Genomic DNA, 17,746 nt, shown 5'->3' with positions numbered 1-17,746 from the left:
GCCAAAGGAAATGTCAATCAACACCACCAAATATAAAAAGTTTAAAAGAGGGGACCCACAGGACGGGCCCCCATATAGCCAATCATTTTTTCAAAGGAGTAGACGGATCACTACCAGAGGAAGTAGTAGGAGCACCAGCAGAACCAGGGAGAGAGGCATCCATAGGAGATGAAGAGGAAGTCGGAGGAACCTGGGAAGAGCCCGAAGCGTCCTTCGAGCGAGGAGGGCACTCAATAATCCTCTGCCCCCGAGTCTTCAATTCTGACTCGGAAACGATCACGGGAGCAGGGGGATCCACTATGGCACCGTCGATAACAACTTTGTCAGGATCCAAAGGAGAAAGATCCAAGTCAGGAGCGATGACTCCGACTTGCTCCTTAAAAATCCTCCAAGCCTCCTCGGCCCCCTCAGCAATAGAGTCCTCCAACTCGGTATATGCATTCCGAGAATTCAGCAGATCCTTCCTCATAGACACAATATCTTGAAATAAACTCTGGTAACTCTCCTGTGCTGTTTTCCTCAAACCCGCCTCCATGTTGCATTGGGCTTACAACTTACTCTCCTTCTCCTGAAGGCTATCTCTCTCCTCCCTCAGCTTGGCGACCTCCTCCTTCAACTCCCTCTCATGCTTTTGATAAGTAAGAAGCCTTCCTTCCAGCTCCTCAACCTTCGAGGTTAACCCCAAAGAGCTGAGAGGAGTCTTCTAAAAAATATCTAAGAGTTTGCCACAAACACCCGCCGCCCTGAAACTCTCCTCAGCCAGAGTGGTAAGGTGGTTCCGAACAGAGACATCATCCATACTTATATGAGGGTAGATGTTCTTTCAGACGAATGCAAGAGCATCCGCCTTAACCCCACCGTCAAAAGAAGAGCCAGACTCTAAAGTCTTGCGCTTCTTCTTCTCCGGCTAAGGAAGAAGTCGGGCGGAGGGGAGCGGCCGAGACAAAGCCGAAGAAGAAATCACAATGGGCTGGGAAGGAGTCCCCGTGTTCTGGGGAGGAGGAGGAGGAGGAGAGATGATCGCCTTGGTGCCACCAGTCCTGGCCCGAGACCTTGCCTTAGCCTCCTGGACTCTCTGGTAAGATTCCTGAGCATTCTTCCTCGCCATATCTGCAAAAGAAACAATTAGCAAAAACAACAAGTCGGCAAACCTCAAGTCGGCAGATACAAGTCGGAAATAAGAAATATATATACATATATATAAAAGCTACCTAGTTGCGACCGAACAAAATTCGGCGATCCCTGGAGAAATTTTCTAGTATCCAAGTATGGGGCCCTCCCCCACACTTCTCGGAGAAACCCCACAATGGCCGCCTCCACCTCGTCTAGGTCGTCCAGACCGTATTTCTCACAGGGGGAGGCCTCCAACCAATACAGGGGAAAACGAGGGGAAGAATTCTCATCCAAGAAAAAGGGATGGTGACCCTCTACAGCTTGAACATTGAAAAAATAAATTTTGAAGTCGTGGAAGGATTCGTCAAAAAGGGTGAAAATTCTCCGACCTTGTATGGCTCAGAAAGACACCCATTGCTGCTTGTTATTTAACCCACTGAAGGGCTTAGTCATGTGGAAAAGATAGAAGAAAATCCTCAAAGAGGTCGGAAAGTCCAAAGCGTGACTAATAAATTGGTAAATTTTCAGAAAATCCCAAGAATTGGGGTGAAGTTGGGTAGGGGCAACTCGACAGTGGCGTAAAACAGCCATTTCAAATTCAGAAAACGGAAGAAAAACACCCAAACGGGTAATCATGCCCTCATACATATAGAAAAAATGAGGGACCTCCTCGGAATCCCTCCCAAAACAAACCCGGTCTTCCAGACCCGGGGCCACCAACTCATACTTGGGCTCATCCTCCTCAAAAGTACAAATGCGGTGATGAGTGCGAAGATGGGTGATGAACTCGGCATCAGCCACGGGTTCCTCCCCCAGGACCGTAACATCAACCCATTGAGCAAGAACTTCTACAGAAGACATTTTTTCTAAAATACTATGAAAACCTACAAAGGAAAAAGAAAAAGAATAAAAAACGAGAGTCCCTAAGGGGACACGGAACTTAACAGAAGCCTACAACATCACTTCTCCCTCTCCTAAGAAAATAAAAAGCATGCAAGCAAAAGCGATTAACAAAAGGAGAGAAAAAAGAACCAACCTTTGCCGGAAAAAGGTAGGAAAAGATGAAAGCCTTCAACGAAAGAAGTCCCACAAACTGATATGAAAATGCTCCACGAACGGATGAAAGGGAAAATTTGAAAAATCGCAGAAACGAAACAATGAAAGAGAGAGAAAGTATTTATAAGCACGTTAGGGGCACAATGGTAAAAGCGGGGCAGTCATTAGTGAGAATGCACCGTTACCAAGACCATCAATCCCTACGCACACCCCTAACGGACACGACGCTTGATTAGACGTAACTGTCAGAACCAAAAGGCTACAAAAAGTCACGTCGGTTTCAGACCATCACGTCGGTCCTCCTACAAGTCGGCTACGACCCCGAGTAGAATACTCGAACCCAAATCTTGAAAAGGAAATTGGGCTCGAGTAGGGGCACTGTTCATACCCTGGCCCAACAGTAAAGGCCCAGGTCCAAACGAAAGGCCTAATCCCACGGATTGAGCCTCACCCAATACCAACCTTTGTCCTATGAAGTCGGTTCTCACCACGACTTGCTCTAAAGAAGTCGGGAACGAGGGTTAGCTGGCAGATAAACACTCATCCAAATGAGTAACTGCCCCTAGAATCTCTCTAACCACTTCCAAGAGCCATATCCTAACCTCCCTAAGATAATGGGACGGTTAACACCCTAAAAAGGTGGCACTACTCCAACGGTGGTTATTGGTTCACCACTATAAATACACTGACACCCCTCAGGTATCTCCAAGTTCCAATACATTCTAAACCTGCTTAATCCTTTGCTGACTTAGGCATCGGAGTGTCTTTGCAGGTACCACCCCCCATTCTTTCACGCACGCAAGTCGGACGGAGGCTCCTGAAGCGCAAACCCATTCGAAGGCCTCCTCTCTCAACGATTGGGCCGACCAACGTCATACAATCCACTAATTTCCGGTTACCCACCGTAACAGGTATAAAAAAAACTCATATCACTAATAAAAATAACCTTTGAAAATATGAACGACAAATAAGTCTCTGAATAATTTAAAAAAACGAAAAAATAATTAACAAATATTATATTTTTTTTATAAGTGGCTAAACAATTTTTATTTAACAAACAACTTATGGATTTGATCTAAATTTTTTTGTGACAATATTTGTATAACTATTTAAAAGGTGCACGCAAAAAATCAGAATAAAAATTAATTTCTAAATTTTTTTATTTTTCAAAAAAAATTAATCATTCAGAATATTTTTTTTAAAAATAAAAAGTGTATTATCATATTTATGTACCTTTTAGAAATTGAAGAAAAAATCAATCCATTTTTTAATTTTACATTTTAAATTTATTCTTTTATTTTTTATTATTTGATATTATATTTATTTATATTATTATATAGAATTAGATTTTATCTTATTCTCCTCCATTTACTATGTTCTATTTATTCTATTAACTGAATGATGATGAATTCCCTAAATACATGGCATGGAGTTTTGAAAAGGGGGTAAGGTACTCCCCAGTCCCCAAATATACTTTTTTTTTCTACTCATTCTAGTGATCCAAAATATCTCTTTCAAGGAGGCAACGGGGGTAGAATACTACAAAAGAAAGTTAATCATGGATCATAAAAAAGAATTAATTTGATTCTTCTTATATCTATGTCCGAATAATTTGTAAACTCGTTGGCAATATCTATGCTGATTCAAATCTAGCTCGATTCACTAATTTGCCAATTAACTATTTTATTTATTACTCTTTTGTATTGATGGATTTGTTTTTCAATTGATTTGGTAATAATAAATGAAAGGATTATAATTAATTTATGCTAAGAGTAAAACACTTAATTAAATCAAGTACCAACTTATATTGTACAAAAATTTTAAAATGAATAATGTTACATATATGTCTCTATTCATATTTGATATTTCTATATAAATGGAATTGATTGAATTCAATTTATATACTAAATCGAATGTATATGATTCGAATTAGTAAGGTTTCATGTAGATCGATATTAATAGATTCGATTTATCTAGGAATAAAATTTAGACTATAATAAATCAATAGTAAATTTAATCAATTCGATTCGATTTACTAGATATGTTATCAATAGTAAATCGAATATAGTTGATTTGATTTATTACTTCTGCAGTATATATAGTAAATCAAATCTAATTGTTTTGATTGGTACAAATTATTGACATTTACTATTTTTAAGTTAATATTAATTTTAAAATATAAATGTCAATAAAAAAATACCCCATTTAGATTTAAATAAATATATAAAAAAATCAAAAGGAATAAGAATAAAAATTCAAATTTTGTGTTTTAGTTCAAAATCCATAAAATCTACATTTTTACAAACTTACAAATTTAAAACGGAACAATAAACAATTTCTAAAAATTGGTTAAAAATCATCCTTTGACTCATCAACATCTAAGGATATTACCTGGACTTTTGATCTTGAAAATTTTAATATAAAATATAGCCCTCCAAAATAGCATAAAAATTAAAACTTAAATTTTTTAAAGTCAGAAATAACAGATAGTTATACAATATAAAAAAATTAATTATATTTATATAATATGTAATTTGAAAAAAAAATATTATATCAATTAAATTATCATTTAATTTGTGAAATTAAGTACAAAACTTATGCTTTTTTGACGTTATGTTCTGAAAAATTTAGATTTGAGTTAGAAGTAATGTAACCAATATAGTTATATTAAAATATTATATTAATATAGTTATACAATATAAAATGTTATATTTAGTATAATATAGCTAATCTTTTTATATTGTATAATTTTTATATTGTATAACTATCTGTTATTTCTGACTTTGAAAAATTTAAGTTTTAACTTCTAGTCTTCTATGTCACATTGAAGGGCTATACTTTATATTAAAATTTTTAACATAAAAAATTCCGGTAATGATTCCTTAGATATTAATGAGTCAAAGAATGATATTTAATGAAATTTTAAAAATTATTTATTGTTCCATTTTGAATTGTAAATTTGTAAAAATGTAGATTTTCTAAAATTTAAAATAAAACACAAAATTTGAATTTTTATTCTTATTCGTTTTGATTTTTTTGATATTTTATTTGAATTCAAATGGGATTATTTTCTTATTAACATTTATATTTTAAAATTAATAGTATTAACTTAAAAGTAGTAAATGTCAATAATTTGTATAGATAGTAAATTGTGTACTAATAGTAAATTGAATTAACTAACATTATAATGGTTAATTCGAATTTTGAATTTAATTTATTTAGATATATGAAACACTACTAATTCGAATATGTTTAATTTGATTTAGTACTAGAAGACCTAATTCAAATTCATTGAGTTCAATTTATATAAATATATGAAATATGAATGGATACATATATGTAATGTTATTTGTGTTGAGACTTTTGGATAATATTAGTATGTGTTTGATTTATACACTATTTTATTCATAAATATATCTATTTAAAATCCAATCTCTAACATTATTTTTTTTAGAATATATATTTAACATTTGGTTATTTTTGTCACATTTTTTAATTTTTCGAAAATTTATTTATCGTTAATATCATTTTTGAAATTTTTGTCAAGATGCAAACTTCTACGGTAGTTTACTCTTACAAATTATTCAATAAAACTGATATTGAGGTTACATCGAAGGTCACAATCCAGTTACTTACACATACGAGGTTGTCATAGCGTTTAAGGTGGTATGTAGTTACGCCCCTGCTAACTAGTAGAAAGTTCATCATCACTGCCATATGAAAAAAACTTATCATCCTTTTTTTATTTACCTTAAAATCCTCGTCCATATTAATTTCCATTCTAAGGGCGATCTTTTCCAACAATACCACTGCTCTGAAAACAAAATTTTAGATATGCACAACTTGTTTAATAATACGCTAACATAATACAAGGAGGCACTAAAGTGGCAACATAAGTAGTTCAGATTTCACTGTCAATGATAAGCTCTGCTGCAATGCTCATTGTCCCAATCCCACCACAACCCAATAAGGCAAGAGCAAGTTCTTCCTCATACAGTTGCCTCAGCCCATTGCTTAGTCTCTTTAACACATCTACATCCACTTCTAGCACCCAAATTGGCGTGCAACCGATCATCAGGCTCACAAACCCAGACACATAGGCTCGCCAAGTAGCCGAATCACACCCGAGCGATATCTTACCATCTAGTGCACTTGCGAGAAACTCCATGTGGATGCCTAATATGTGTGGACGTCGCTTTGAAGCAGATGAAGATGAATCAACCCCCCAGGCAAAAGCCCCGCAGAGTACTGCAAAGTAAGCAAGTGCATATCCACCAAGCATTGCAACCATTCCATCTGATTTCTCTTCCATCTGAGATCGGTGAACAGATATAAACCATGAAGGAAGAGTTTCTTTCATTAGTAGTTGAACCAGCATTAACCCTCCTGATAACCACACTAGAGAAGCTGCTAGGGAAGCTGCAAGCTTCACCTGGGTCATCGATGCAGCAAGTGAAACCTGTCCATATTTTGTGCCACCTTTGGTTGCTTTCAACTTTTCCAATTTTTCCCTTGGAAGGCCACTGGATACAATTTCCCTCACCGAGTGCATCAAGATTGAGAGAATCTCTTCAGTCAGGAACACGACATCTCTAACTGATCGATAGACACGTAGATAGAGAATTCCGGGAGCTACAGGGCAAATCCCTCCACATAAATGGGATTTAAATCCATGGCCAAGGAGAGCTCCAACACCACCATTGGATGATAAAGGATAGCTGTTCATACCAAGGGTGGCTGTGAAGCAGCTTTTAAGGAGTTGGACAACTGCGTCAGTGTTGTGGAGGAAAACCGTTCTTGATGCTGAGAAGATAAGGAAGTCAGTCCAACGTTTTGCCTTTTGTGTCCACAAGGAACCCACAATTGGCATGCAAGGCCATGGACAACTTGCAGCAAGGGACTCGAGTGCTGGACCAGCTAAATTAAGAAAACGCTCCGCAGCTCTGTCTAGTTTGTAGGTAATAGTAAGGCTCACAAAGGCAGCCAAGGGCAATGGAAGCGTGGCAGGAGAGCTTCCTCCTGCAAGCATGAATGAAGAATACATTTCATAAACACCAACTGAATATATTTAATCAGCACAAGAAGGATGAAATATGAATTGTATTGATACAGATTGTAATTAAAAATGTGTTGGTACTTTGCATCTTGAGAAAGCATTTAGAATATACTAGGATCAGACGAGTGAACCTGGAGCTAGACTCGGCACATGAACACCAGTTGCAGCTACAATTTTCTTGATCTCTTCCTCAACAATCAGTAGATTTGCAGCAGGACTTGGCCAATCTGTTCCATTCATAAATACAGGTTTCCAAACGCCACGAGTTACTTCTGCAGAGAAGTAACTTACTATGGAGGCCAGAGATGCAGGAAGAAAATCAGCTAAATCTTTAAGCCCTGACATTAAGGAGAGCATTATGCTACTATGACACTGTTGCATGCATCAAGGAACATCTACTTGAATATTGCTTAATCTGATTTTAGAGGCCAAATATAAGGAAGTTTTGACGAGTTTTGGCAAATTTTTAAGGTTTGGAAACGGATTCTCTTCCGTAACACAGAAGACATATTTTAAAACGTATTATTTGGTGTGTTCCCTTGGATTTATTTGATTAAAACACATACCTATTGCTAACTCACGTGGAGATAATCTTCCATGTGCACACGCAGTGAGAGCAGCATCAACTACAAAGGGAATTGCTTCCAGAATATCCCAAGCAGGCAATTTTGGCCTTAAAGAGGCATCATCATTCCCAGGTCCAGAAGAGCTACTGCTTCCGGATATTGTAATTGAATTCTGATTTCCTCTATTAATCTTTTTGGTCATCATGTTAAGTAGCCCTTCAACAATCTGATGGAAAGGGGTTCCATGGACAAGACCCGAGAGTGTCGAAGCTATACACGCTTGATGCTGCCGATACCAGGCTTTCAATTTAGGAAAAGAGTCAACAAATACAGAATTTGGTGATGATAAACTTGCAATCATTCGATTTCTATCTTTGTGGACACTACTGGCCGACATTAAGTGGGAATTTCGTACCAATAATAGGTATTCAGGAGTTAATTGAGAACCAACAGTTGGTACATCTCCAATTCCATGTTCAAGAGGAGGACGATCAAACCTCCACAGTCTCAAAAGAAGAATGAATGCATTGGAAAACACAGCATGAGCAGATATTTCTTCCCCTGATGTTAGTTTCCATGAGACATTAGGGACACAAGACCCAAAAACTTCACAGATTGGCATCAAGGAACATGCAAGCGTTGGAACCTAATTGGTGATTTGCGCATTGCATTAGTTCAAATCAATATAATTTCATAAAATTTTTCATTGCGGAATATAAATTCAACTTACCAAGCCATGTAGTGAAAATATTTGAACACAATCAACAGGTGCAATTCCAACTATTACTACGTTTATCAGCCGAGCATAATTAATCAAATGATTATATCCTTCAGTGTTCTCAGCTGGCTTTGATGGAGATAATAACCTGATGATAAACTGAACAGTGTGTTCCTGCATGAAATAGAGAGCTTATTGCGTTGAAGAGGATTACATAAAAATAAAATAAAATATTAAATGCTAGTAGAATAGTTAAGTAGTCTTCAACTTTAATACCTGTATATTCCATCCCCGAATTAGTGAAGCCCCGCAAAGAATGGAAGCAGCAAATATCTTTTCATCTTCTGATCCTCCGGTTGCAACTTTGAATATTTTCTCCAATTCTGCTAAGCTTCCATCAAATCCAGTAGCGTAATTTCAGTTGCTTTACCTTTTTGGTAAATTTACAAATAAGAGCATCTGACATACCTGGCTTCAGGAAAGAGAAAGAGGCAAAGAGCAACTGAAGACCAGGCCATGATTTTGTGTGGAAAAAAAAAAAAAAAACTAAAAGCTAACTACTAACGAACACCTAAATATGAAGCAGAATGCGTATATTACCTTGAAGCAGGACTTGAAACCAGAGCATTTGCCATCACTGAGGTAAGAGGTGCTCCCTTCATAAATGATGCCCACCCAGGTACTTGAGCTTGCATGCACTGAGGCAATTGATTGATTCGTCCATTCACATAACCTGGCCATAAATATGCAGATGTGTCGAGTAGGCCGCGAGCAATGCATGCCTCAACTATCAGATGATGCATGTTTCCAGCTGAAAAAGAGAACATTGTTAAAAACTTTATCTAAGATCCGGACATAATATTCCTTTTCCTGATTGACACTGAAAGCAAATATCTCTTACAACAGTCAATAGGCATCTCCTTCATCCCAAGGCAATCAAAATATGCACTTCCTGGTGTGATTCCAGAAACAAATAGCATTGCTTTTGCAGCAGCTTGGTTAGCATAAGCAACAACAGATTGAGGTGGAGTGAGCAAGCTATGATAATTGCTTAAAACCTGTAGACTTGATACTAAACCATTGAGACACTTTCCTGGTACTCTTTCCTCTTTCCATTGGTCGGTAGGTCCAGTGTCTGTTTCATCAACTGGTGTCCTTTCCTCCTCCTCAATAAGATCAGCAATTACAATAGGTATAATACCCAAGAGCATGCATAAGCGAGTATCAAGACGAGGCATAGGACCCTCAATAGGCTCCCTTTCCTAGAATCATGTAAAAAAAGAAAAACCTCATTAAGGGAATAGCCCAAAACTTCAGTTATAAACAAACTGGTTCACAGAGGAGGAGTTCTACCCTCTGCACAAGACGAAGAGCTGCTAACCAAAGACCTAAAAATGTGTCATGCCAAGACGTGCCATTTATTGCTCGTAGTGTCCGTACCAAACCTACGAAGGATACATTCATCTAGTAAGTACCTGTTTAAAAGTAAAAGAGATGGCATCTGACAATTCAATCATATTTCCATAGTCAAACCCAGTCATACCACTAATTATTTCGATACCACTTGTTGTGCTAACTTGATAGCCATCCATGGCATCTTCCAGTACCAGATCAAGAGGAATCCAAATAGCAGAATGACTAGCACCATGGCAGAGTGAAGCAGAGGAAGAAAGATATTCAAAACCCATGACTGCATGGAACTTTTGCTGTGAACTTGTTTTGCATTCTCTAGTCAACACCATATACTTATCTGAAGTCAATTGCAGAAGTGCTTCAGGACTCAAAGTTTCTGAATTCCTCAATGCTGATGAATTTGCTGCCAGGAGCTGCAGACGCTGAACAAAGCTAAACCAGTGTGCAGGCCTGAAAAAATTAGCAGAAAGATGTTGTTGAACTGATACGACTTCAGAAGAGCACAGAAATTCTAGTCTTCACTGAAATAGTTTCATAAAAGATAATAAACAAGAGCAGTGGAAATTCATGAACTACATATGTTGAGGAAAGCCAATATAACAGGGACAAACACTCACAAGTTACGACGAGCCAAGCAAAGAATCCTTGAAGATACTTTGTCCTGCATAAATTTCCCAATAATCTCAACAGCCGCAAGAGTATTTGCATTTTGCAACTGTTCATGAAACTCAGTCTTCTTATTGCTATAATTTTCATCCCATTCCATTTCTTGGTACAGTGCTCCCCATCTGGACTTCTTTTCAGGAGTGAGTTCCAGCAATCCCTCGTCATCCAACGATGCATCAAGCAGCTGCCAAACAATCGAGAAAACAAATTCAACCACGAGAACTCCAGGCTCACTTTGTGAAGTTCCAAATATTTGCGAAAGATGAAGAACATCATCAATAGATTTCATGATCCTGCCCAAATCAGAAAGACAGAGGTATATAAATTAATACATCACCAAACGCCATAACAGATCCTATCATTAATTATACATAACTAACTAAACAAAGATATGAAGACGACATATGAAAAAAAAAAAAGGAAGGTTGGTTACTCTGGATAATTCGGTGTGTTAATGTGAGATTTAAGTTGAAAAGCATGTCTTCTGAGAAGTTCCAAGTAGAGTCTATAGGCGGCAGGTTGAGAGCGTCTACATGGAATAACCCTGCAAAAACACCGATAAATCAATCAATAATTTACATGAGATGAGTCATTGAGTCATGTTATATCAGAATATCAGATACACACAATAAGAGAGAAACCTGAGAGATAGAAGAGAGAGAAGGAAAATCGGTGGAACGAAGTTGAGAAGAAGGGCTTTTTCTAGAAACTTCCAGAGAATTGGAACATTGTTGTCCCAGCATATGTAGGAGACTAGCACCTCCGCCAGCTCCAAGGAGGGGAGGGACTCTCCAGCCGCCTTCAGATTTGAATACACCTCAACCGCCCACAGCACCGCATCGGTCTCCTTTTTCTGCGCCGCCTTCGTCACCTCCACTACCACCTCTCCCCACGGCCTCATTCCTCCGCACAGCTCCATCCTTCGCCCATTCAGTAGTATAATTGCTACTATTATTACTATGTAAGGTTCCAAGATTCACTTTCAGTGTGTAGATCGGTTGTTTCATATGAGTGTTCATGTACTAGAAACAAAAGAAAAGTCAGCTTCCCCGTGGAATTAAATTACTACTTTGGCCTTCCAATGAAGAGAGAAAGAATCGTGGTTTGGGGATAAGGACAGAGAGTAAGATTCAAAGCGATTGGATCTCCACACTGTAGATGGAGGCCGAGGAGTATTTGCGTGGGACCCACTTAACACTGTCAACTCAAGTGTACTATCATAAGGAATTTGCAGAGATATATAGCAGGGTGGTTGAACTTTTGAGGCGATGACATTTTGCAACGAACCATGGTTGTTGGGTTAGGTAGAGATGATGACTGCACCACTATATAGCACTACTCACTCAGGTCACGTGGGTCCCACATTTTTGCCTGCCTTTTGTTCCACTATCGGAACTTGAAGCATTCTCCCCAACCTTCATCCCCCTTGTGTGTCTATGCGGCTTATGATTGAATTGATGGTAGGTAAAGTACAAGTGCCTTTTAATTGATTCCTATGCCATGTGCTTCACTCCTGTTTGATCAAGCAAACAGTTACATGATATTTTTTCTACCCGTAATGCAATCAAACATAGATGTTGTGCTATATCCAGTAATAAGTGAGCTGTGAACCACATAATTACATTACAAAATTAAAATATTTCTGTAGGATTGTTTTCATGAACACTAACGTCGTTATCTGAAGTGGGATCGTAATAACTTTGTACACTCGGTAATGCTAATCATAAGAAATAAGAATTGAGAAAGCAGACTTGGTCTGTGCTTGTTTGTGGAGAAAAGCCCCCACCATTGGCAAGTGGTTTCTTTGATGGTCGTCATTTACAATTTTGCACATTCGCTTGGAATCAGTGAATCACGCCAGACACCACCAACTCTACTTTCATCAATAGTTAGGCCTTCCTAATACTTCTTTAAATACCAATTAGTTTATTCAAACTAGTATTAACTTGTTAAACAACTTAGCTTAACGTTTGTAGTTTATCGGTTTCTTTTGTGTGATGGCAATTCTGCTCCTACAAGTAAGAATTAAGATTTAAGATGCACTTTCGTTATGAATAAATTAATTGTATAGTTGCGTCTGCAAGTTGCTTTTTAACAGGAAATAGTTTATATATATTAAAAATCATCTACCAAATTAATTATTATTTCTTTATTTATTATATTTATATTAAAATAATCAAGTCTGTGATAACAAAATTATAATAGTATAATAATTTTTTTTATAAAATATCAAATATGTATTTTATATATAATGAGAATGACGAATTAATAACTACTTTTAATATACAAGTTAATTTTTATATAGGTAAACTAGAAGACAATACTATCAAATGAAAAGTATTATTTATAGACAAAAAAAAACTATATACATCAAATTCTAACTGCTATTCTGGTGTACATGCAATAAACTCCGATCATTTCCAGAAAAAAAAAATCTAATAAAGTCCTAAAAAGTAATTTGTATATTTGTTGTTCCCAGTTGAGAGAGTCATTTTAACAATGGAAGCCAGGAATATCTGTATTATGGCCGTGTTTGCAACCACTAGAAATATTACATTCCATTGAACAATAGAACTAAACATATTATACAAGTGACCTGATTTAAGGTACGAGACCTACCAACTAGCCCGCTAGGAACAATTTGCATGTGTGGACTAAAATGTTGCTCAAAAAACGACAAACAAAAATTCTGACGCCCAATTCAACATCTTCCTACTAATTGAAGCAGTAACAGAACAAGCATGATTAGAAGTCCTCGTCAAGCTTGAAAACAAAGTTCTTCCCACTATCTTGGAGGCTTGACATTACAGATGCCTTCTGATAATCACCCACTCTTCTCTCAAAGAAGTTAGTCTTTCCTCTGCACGATCAAGTGCAAAAATTAAGATAAACATCTCAAGCAACCAAGAAAAGCTGGAAAGCTTAAGCAAATCTCTTTTCCATAAAGCTTTGAGTATATTACTCAATTTCAAAACGCATGGTTTTTCCAAGATAAAACAATAGTAGTACAAGAATTAAGAAACCTTATCTACTAAATACTCACTGCAAGGAAATAAACTCCATCCAATCAAAGGGATTGTCAACATTGTACTTTTTCTCGTACCCCAAGGCAACCTGAAAGGGCAAAAAGAAAAGCGATTAACCATCTTAGGACAGGGAAGTGGGGGAGAGAATCAACTTCCCTTCCCATCTTACCCAGGCAAAGTGAAACTGAAACTTTAGTATCATACCAATAGCCTGTCTGCAACAAATTTTATGTACTGACTCATGAGCTCTGAGTTCATTCCAATCAATGCACAAGGCAGGGCATCGCACACAAACTCGGTTTCGATTTCAACAGCATCATCTACAAGCTTATGAACTTTTTCAGAATCTAGCTGCTTCCGTAACAAACTGCAGAAAATTGAAGTGAACAGACTAATCAATGTCCCACCAATGCTTTATCAATCCTCCAAATCAAATGTATTCTAGTAATAGATAACATACATTGTTCTATATAGAAATATCAATGAACAAAGTCAGCATTACCTGTACAGAAGGCAAGCAAAGTCACAATGAAGCCCCTCATCTCTAGAGATTAGCTCATTTGAAAATGTCAAACCCGGCATTAAACCTCTCTTTTTAAGCCAGAATATAGCACAGAAGCTGAAAGCAAACCCAGAGAGTGAAAAAAAAAATTAGGCGAAACGTAGGACAAGACCATTATAAATCACATTAAAGAAGCCTGATTAGTTTTTCTTTTTCTTGAGGTGACTACCTTCCAGAGAAAAATATCCCTTCAACACATGCAAAAGCAACAAGTCTCTCTGCAAATGAATGAGAACTGTGGCACATGCATTGCAACAAGTTAGGAGAAAGCAATTTCTATGTTCCCTTAGAAGACACAAAGCAAAAACTAACAAAGATCACATAACTACAATACATAACAGAATACAGAAGTTACTAAGACTATTAAGACATTAACAACAAACAATTCTGCACAAGAAGTGCTATCTTCTTTCCTTTCCTATTTCTTTTTTATCTTTCAATTTAAAACTAAAAGCAGGAAAGTTGACTAAAATACAGGAAATTATTCTGGCTCAAACATTCATGACCCATCCTTTTGTTGTGCGGGCCAGCCTCTGCTGGCTCAATGAATGGCAATGGTACAGTAGACCAGCAAAAAAGAAATGGCCCAAATGCGCCAACCATGTCTTACAAACCTGGCTTTAATCAGTATTTGGGCCTGACAGGCTGACCAATTGACCAATCAAATTTTCTAGACATGGCCCGGTTTTAAGAGGTTCATTCTCTTAACAACCGTATCAGTCATGTTATTCAGAGTGCAATTAGATTAACTTTCACCTATGATGAATAATAACAAAGAAAATAAAAAATCACCTATGAATCCAATTTACTGCCCACGCTGCTTTCCTTGCAACACAAGGAAGATTTTCAATTGCATTGAATAGTCTATGCTTCTCTTTTGAATCTTTAATATATGTCTCCAACAGCAAGCTGTACATCTCTGTAAAAACAAACCTCATATCAGGCAGAAAGCAGATATTATGTTAAGGAAGAAAAGAAGACATCAAGTACATATCTATACCAGAATGAATATTTTCCATTGCTATTTGAAACCCATAGAATGCCCGAGCCTGCCAATAATTATATTCTTATGGTTAAATGCTAATGAAGTGGCAGCAGCAAAAGAAAAAAGAGAATCATAATTCAAGGAACAAATAGTTAAAAGACATTACTTACCTCTTGTTTCTCAGTAGAAAAAACAAAAAGGAAAAAGCCTTCGTAACAAAGAACATTAAATGAAAAATTGAAAGAAAAAGTTATGTTACATAAAAAGTGGGATCAGAATTAAAGCATGCAGAGTCCATCCAACAAACTTAAAATATTACCTCTGGAATCTGAACATCATTCAGAAACCTTGCAGCCAAATTCTCCAATACAATTCCATCAGATGCAGCGAAAAAAGCTAGGACATGAGTTATGAAGTGCTTCTCAGAATCCGACAAAGTTTCCCAATGTTGCACGTCATAGGACAGATCAACCTCTTCGGCTGTCAAATTATTTGCAAGCTATGTAAGAAGACACCATATTGCATAATAAATCAATCATATTTATTATTTTGGATGACCATTTGAGTGAGATATGTGAAAATTGGTAACTTCTTGCCTATGTAAAATACCTAATTACTCCTGTATTGTTGGTCCCAAAGGTAAACGCAAAATTAATCAAGGCAAGAAATGAGATTACTTTAATTTGGAAGAATATAAGCCCCATTCACCATGTGTAAATTTTTTCAGACTACAATCACCACTCACCAGTGTACGGGAAATAAAAAAGTTCAAAGAGAGAAATCATTACTACAAGAATTGCAGGGAAAACAAAGAAAATGAAATTAAGAAGTGGAATAGAAGGTGAAGAAAGTGTACGGACCGGTCCAGAAACTGGCTTCGGCCTTCTTATACATCTCCCAGAGTTGCTTGTACCGAATGGGGAACATACAAAACCGCTGCGTTTGTTCCTTCAGTATGGGTTCCTGTTCCCGTTCTTCTTCTTGTTCTTGTTCCTGTTTTGTTGGTTTGTCGGCTACGTTATCCAAAGACCCCATTGTTGAAGAGAATAGAAGAAAAGATGGATAATAAGAGGGTAAACCCTACAAAAACCCTTATATCTGTATGACCGTAACTAACGCGAAGGAAGGGTACTAGCTACTAGGCATGGAATGGAATAGGAACAGAACACTACCTATAATCTGTGAATTATGATTGCTACTTTCAGTTTTGTTCCTTTTCATCCATTTTTATACTTTTTTGTTCTCCTCTGCTCATCACCTAATACGACGACGTTTACCTTTCTGCGCCTCTCATTTCTTCCAATCTGTTACCCTACCCTACCCAGCTACCCTTTCATTTTAATTTCTTTTGTTTTTTCCCATAATATGTTTTTTAAAAAAATTACCATGAATAATAAAATTTTTACTGAATTAGCTGTGATAAGTTTATATACTAGTAATTCACTATTTTGTTTGTTGTGTATAAAATTAATAAAAATAAAACTAATTGAAATAGTAAGTAACTCAATTTGAGTGGGTTTGGATTCAGGTACTGAAAATTACAAAAAATATATTTTTTATAAATAAAGAAAGATGTTTTAGAAAAACATTAGACATCAATCTGTTTTATATTCCAATTATATATATAATATAATGGTATATATATTTAAATTTAATTTTTATGTACAATCATATAAAATAATTTATACAATAACTAATCATGTATTATTTTTATATTATGATAAACTGTATATATTTATATATGTTATTTTGTATAAAAAATACTAGATAATCTCTCTCTCTCTCTCTCTCTTGTAATCTAGTGGATTTATTTTACCCACCAATTGTATCATTGTTACATTGGTTCAATTCAGCTAAAAAATGGTGTAAATGTGCAATCACATAACATTACTTTATTCTTTTTCAAAATATTTTTTGTACTATTTTAAGTTCATTAAAAGAATTAACCTATTTAGACAATACCTTTGTCTAGATTCATACCGAATGAATTTTAAAAAACAACAAACATTTATTTTGAAAAAGAAGTACATATTTTGAGCAATAACTAGTCAACTATTTGATTGAGTGCGACTCAACAATTGGAAAGTAAAATAGAATTGAAAATTAGTCATTTTTTATATTTTTTACAAAAAATTTAACTAATATATATCTTAAAAATATATGTTAATATTATTATTAGTGAAATAAAATGTTTTAAATTTTTTGTTTTAATAAGTATACAATAATTATGTTGTTGTTTTATAAGGTAGGATATGGTGGAGAGACAGAGACTAAGAGACAGAGATTGAAATAAATCTTAGTATTCTATTTGGTGCAAAGTGGAAGAAATTAAAACAAGAATGAAATTCTAATTTAATTTGTATAAAGGATAAAATTAGAATTAATTAATTGAAATAAAGGTATTTTAGATATAAAATGTTATTAAAGTTTCAGTCTCCATCTCTAAAAATTTTAATCTCCGGTGTCCCTACTTTTTGGAGGTACTGAAATACTGAAATTTTGGGAATAGAGACAAAAATTTTAGTACCAGTCCTCGAACCAACAAACATGATACTAAATCTCAATCTCCCAATTTCTGTCTCAGT

General features: G+C 36.1%; 2 protein-coding genes across 2 annotated transcripts; both read right to left on the bottom strand.

Moving 5' to 3' along the window:
- Window positions 1-5,887: 5,887 nt before the first annotated feature.
- On the bottom strand, window positions 5,888-11,969 carry LOC130970587 (mediator of RNA polymerase II transcription subunit 33A-like). The gene is made up of 12 exons (XM_057896716.1): window positions 11,230-11,969; window positions 11,022-11,132; window positions 10,540-10,881; window positions 10,053-10,372; window positions 9,863-9,954; window positions 9,411-9,771; window positions 9,110-9,320; window positions 8,786-8,900; window positions 8,522-8,683; window positions 7,792-8,437; window positions 7,357-7,563; window positions 5,888-7,188 (listed from the first exon to the last, which is right to left on the bottom strand). Exons 1-12 carry the CDS (start codon window positions 11,505-11,507, stop codon window positions 6,071-6,073), a joined length of 3,963 nt encoding a protein of 1,320 aa, XP_057752699.1. The 5' UTR covers window positions 11,508-11,969; the 3' UTR covers window positions 5,888-6,070.
- A 974-nt stretch (window positions 11,970-12,943) lies between these two features.
- On the bottom strand, window positions 12,944-16,402 carry LOC130970596 (ribonucleoside-diphosphate reductase small chain A). The gene is made up of 9 exons (XM_057896727.1): window positions 16,022-16,402; window positions 15,481-15,641; window positions 15,177-15,225; window positions 14,969-15,095; window positions 14,346-14,411; window positions 14,117-14,233; window positions 13,819-13,981; window positions 13,632-13,702; window positions 12,944-13,448 (listed from the first exon to the last, which is right to left on the bottom strand). Exons 1-9 carry the CDS (start codon window positions 16,194-16,196, stop codon window positions 13,334-13,336), a joined length of 1,044 nt encoding a protein of 347 aa, XP_057752710.1. The 5' UTR covers window positions 16,197-16,402; the 3' UTR covers window positions 12,944-13,333.
- Between the last annotated feature and the right edge of the window lie 1,344 nt (window positions 16,403-17,746).

The sequence above is a fragment of the Arachis stenosperma genome, chromosome 1 (genome assembly GCF_014773155.1).
Source record: "Arachis stenosperma cultivar V10309 chromosome 1, arast.V10309.gnm1.PFL2, whole genome shotgun sequence".
NCBI classification, from domain to species: domain Eukaryota; kingdom Viridiplantae; phylum Streptophyta; class Magnoliopsida; order Fabales; family Fabaceae; genus Arachis; species Arachis stenosperma.
Note: the sequence above shows the minus strand (reverse complement) of the source record. Positions and strands in the feature narration are given on the sequence as shown.